The 3,703-nt window shown below is 45.2% G+C and overlaps 1 protein-coding gene across 1 annotated transcript; it reads right to left on the bottom strand.

The window, feature by feature from the left end:
* Positions 1–320: 320 nt before the first annotated feature.
* Positions 321–1,268, bottom strand: LOC102458428 (olfactory receptor 52M1-like). The gene has a single exon (XM_006116204.4). The coding sequence runs from the start codon at positions 1,266–1,268 to the stop codon at positions 321–323; it is 948 nt and encodes a 315-aa protein (XP_006116266.4).
* Positions 1,269–3,703: the final 2,435 nt, after the last annotated feature.

Here is a 3,703-nt window from a genome sequence, read left to right as displayed (position 1 = left end):
ACGGGGGGAGAGAAAGAGAGGATTAAATTAAAAGGGTTGTGCCTTGGGGAAAAGAGGCAAATCAGCAGCGTAGCTTTGGAGAAGAGGTGAGGCAAGGGGAGGGATTTTGGGGGTCCAATGACCAGGAATTAGAAATATGGCAACCCAATGAATTGCACACAGACTGACTCCCCAGTGTGTCATGCTGACACAGAGCAGTGAGGTGAGAACATGGTTTCATGTCTATGTGACTGTCCAGTTAGAGTGATTCAGGGAAGAGGGCCCAGCACCATGTCACCATGACGGAGTTTGGTTGGAAGAGCAAAAACAAAGAGAAAACTTTAAGTTCCTTTATAAGTAAATAGCCAGAGCAGCCTGTCCTGGATCTGTTTGGTCCTTACCCCGTAGATGATGGGATGTAGCATAGGCGGAGCCAGAAGATACACATTGGCCATAAGAATGCGGAAATGCAGGGCCATATGCTGGCTAAATCGGTGTGTGAGGGAGGCGAAGAGATGTGGGAAGTAAAAGGTTAAGATGGCGCAGAGGTGGGAGACGCAGGTCCCCAAAGTCTTCAGCCGGGCGTCCTTGGTGGGGAGGCTGAAGATGGCCCTGAGAATCTGGATGTAGGACACGGAAATAAAACACATGTCCAGACCAAGCACTAGAAGTTTTACGGAGAGGCTGTAGTAACTACTGACGCGGATGTCAGCACAGGCCAGCATCACCACGGCGATGTGCTCGCAGTACGAGTGGGAGATGATGTTAGTTCTGCAATATGGCCACTGCCTTGCCAGGAAGAGACTGGGTAGTGCGAGTGTCCCACCACGCAACATCACCACCAGGCCAATCCTGGCCACCACGGGGTTGGTCAGGACGGCTGAATGTCTCAGGGGGTGGCAGATGGCCACGTAGCGATCCAACGCCATGGCCACTAAGATCCCAGACTCCATCATTGAAAAGTTGTGAATAAAGTACATCTGGGTGAGGCAGGCACTGAAATTGATCTCCCTTGCATTGAACCAGAAAATGCTCAACATTTTGGGCAGGATGGTTGTAGACAGGACCAGGTCGGTGAAGGCCAGCATGCAGAGGAAATAGTACATGGGCTCATGGAGGCTCGGTTCCATCTTCACAATGAGCAGGATGGCGAAGTTCCCAAAGAGGGCTATGATGTACATGGCAGAGAAGGGGATGGAGAGCCACACATGGGCGGCCTCCAGGCCAGGGATGCCCAGCAGGATGAAGGTGGAGGGGTTGGTGAAATCGGTTTTGTTGGAATCTGACATGGAGTTGAAGAGATGGGGTCCAATTGGGAGATGAAACAGAGCCTCCTGCATGTGTCCTACGTCTCCCTGGTTTCCTGTATCGGCCCAGAGTCTAGGGTGATGGTCGCAGTGCAAAAGCCTGTATGGAGAGAAAATGTTAACATGAGACAGACACCATATTCACTACTGGACATTGTTCTTATCCATGACTCAACGTGGTCAACCGTCACATACTATAAATGAGATTTTCATGAATCAGAAATGAACGATGAGCAAGTGAACTAACACCAATTGTGTAGTTCATGGTACTCCAGGGATCAATAATTACTTCATGTCATGGCATGAAGACACCTTAATAGGCATTTGGAAACACAACTGCAGATACTGGTTAACATAAGAACATAAGAACATGAAAACAGCCAGACTTGGGGTATGTCTACACTACAGGTTTTTCGGAAAACAGCGGGTTTTTTTCTGAAAATACTTCAATTTATGACCACGCTGCAACTGCATTTTTTCAAAATAAATTCAAAAGAACTAAGGGGTTTTTCTGACATTGGTAAACCTCTTCCTATGAGAAACAAGCCATTTTCAAAAAGAGCTCGTTCAGAAAAAGCTGTGTATGGACGGGGAAGAGGGAGTTCTTTCGAAAGAAGAGGAAAGAGGAGAAAGCACTGGTGCTCTGGTGGCCACTTCATCCATAGTAATCACAGCTTACAGGAGAGAGAATGTCCATTCAGTGTGGACATTATCTTTCGAAAAAGCAGATCACTTTTTTGATGCACTTTGGCAGTGTGGATTCTCTCTTCCAGAAAAGCTTCTTCTGAAAGCATCCTGCAGTCTAGACATAGCCTGGGTCAGACCAAAGGTCCATCTAGCCCAGTATCCTGTCTGCTGACAATGGCCAATGCCAGGTGCCCCAGAGGAGGCAAGGACGTTTAACAGGTAATTCGAACTAGGGGCTTTAATTTGAACTACCGGGTCCCTGCCAAGTGTAGACATGGGCAGTTAGTCCCGATTTGTATATTTCAAAAATGGCGACCGGCTGGGAAGATGCAAATCAAGCGCGGGATATTTAAATCCTGGGCTTGATTTGCAACTTCGAATACCTACATTAACCTCCCTAGTTCGAACTAGGGGGCTAGTGTAAACAGACCCTAAAAGGATAGTGCTGACACACCATAAAAAGGTGGAGGCTGCCGTGTGTCGACAGACAGAAAAGTCAAGGAATGTTTATTTTAGAAAAGAAACAAAGAAGGGGATGTATGATATAGGAGAAGCAAATCAAGAATGGAACTAACTGATCCCATTCAAAGGGAGGAAAACATAACAGGTCCCAACCAGTAACGTCAATAGACACTAATAGGGTACGTCTACACTGCTACCCTGCATCTACACAAGCCATCCATTATTTTGAAATATTTTTCGAAATAACGGGTGTGCTATTTTGCCATCCCAGTAAGCCTCATTGCACGAGGGATAAGGGCTGGCTCAAAATAGTGCATTATTTTGAACTTTCGTGCTGTGTAGACATGCCCAATTTCAAAATAAGCTATTTTGAAATAGATTTGAAAGATGGCAATTGCATCTCTTACTTCGAGTTCAGGGTGCTGTGTAGACGCACCCTTAGTGCTTCAACTAGGCTAATTCCCCTAAGCGAAGGCTTCAGCTACACTGCCAATTTTGCTGGTAGTGAGTATGCAAATGAGGCACAGATTAGCATATTGCTGCGCCTCATTTGTATAATTTATGCACACCATTTTTGTGGGGGAGAAAAGTAGTGTGGATGGGGTTTTTGCGCCAAAAAATGTCCACGCTCCTTTTTTTCCGCAAAAACCCTTTGCAGAAAAGGGCTTGCATAAATTATGCAAATGAGACATGGCAATATGCTAATCCACACCTCATTTACATACTCACTGCCGACAAAACTGGCAGTGTAGACGTAACATAAGGGAAATGAATAAATAACACTGTTTGGGAGGAAACATTCTGAGAGAAAAATGGGAATAGTATTTGGGAGTTTCTTTAAAAAGAGTTAGCTAAAATGACAGGAGCCCACAGTCAAGAAATTGTAACACTTTTGTGATAATGTGGTGTGGTGGTAAAATGAAACCAGCAGTTGGGGGTGGGGCGGAGAAGCAATAGGTAACAATAGGAACAAAATGAGATGCAAGTAATAAAAATGGGAAGTTATGGAAATTGGCAAGGGATGTTAAAGGCATCAGGAAAAATCCAAACTTGGCAGGGCTAAGCATCGCAGGAACAGATGTTATAACGTATGTGAGGAACAAAAGAAATCCTGGAAAAGTTTTAGGCCAATTCCTAGAGGGAGAAAATAAACTTGTTAATATTGCACACACATTTGGAAAGAAGCTGTATGAGCGATTCATGTCACATGAGACAATTAAATAGTTTCTAGTCTCTAAGCTGCCACGGAGGATGTTAAACAGCATCTG

This window comes from Pelodiscus sinensis, chromosome 1 (assembly GCF_049634645.1).
Source record: "Pelodiscus sinensis isolate JC-2024 chromosome 1, ASM4963464v1, whole genome shotgun sequence".
Lineage (NCBI taxonomy): Eukaryota > Metazoa > Chordata > Testudines > Trionychidae > Pelodiscus > Pelodiscus sinensis.
Note: the sequence above shows the minus strand (reverse complement) of the source record. Positions and strands in the feature narration are given on the sequence as shown.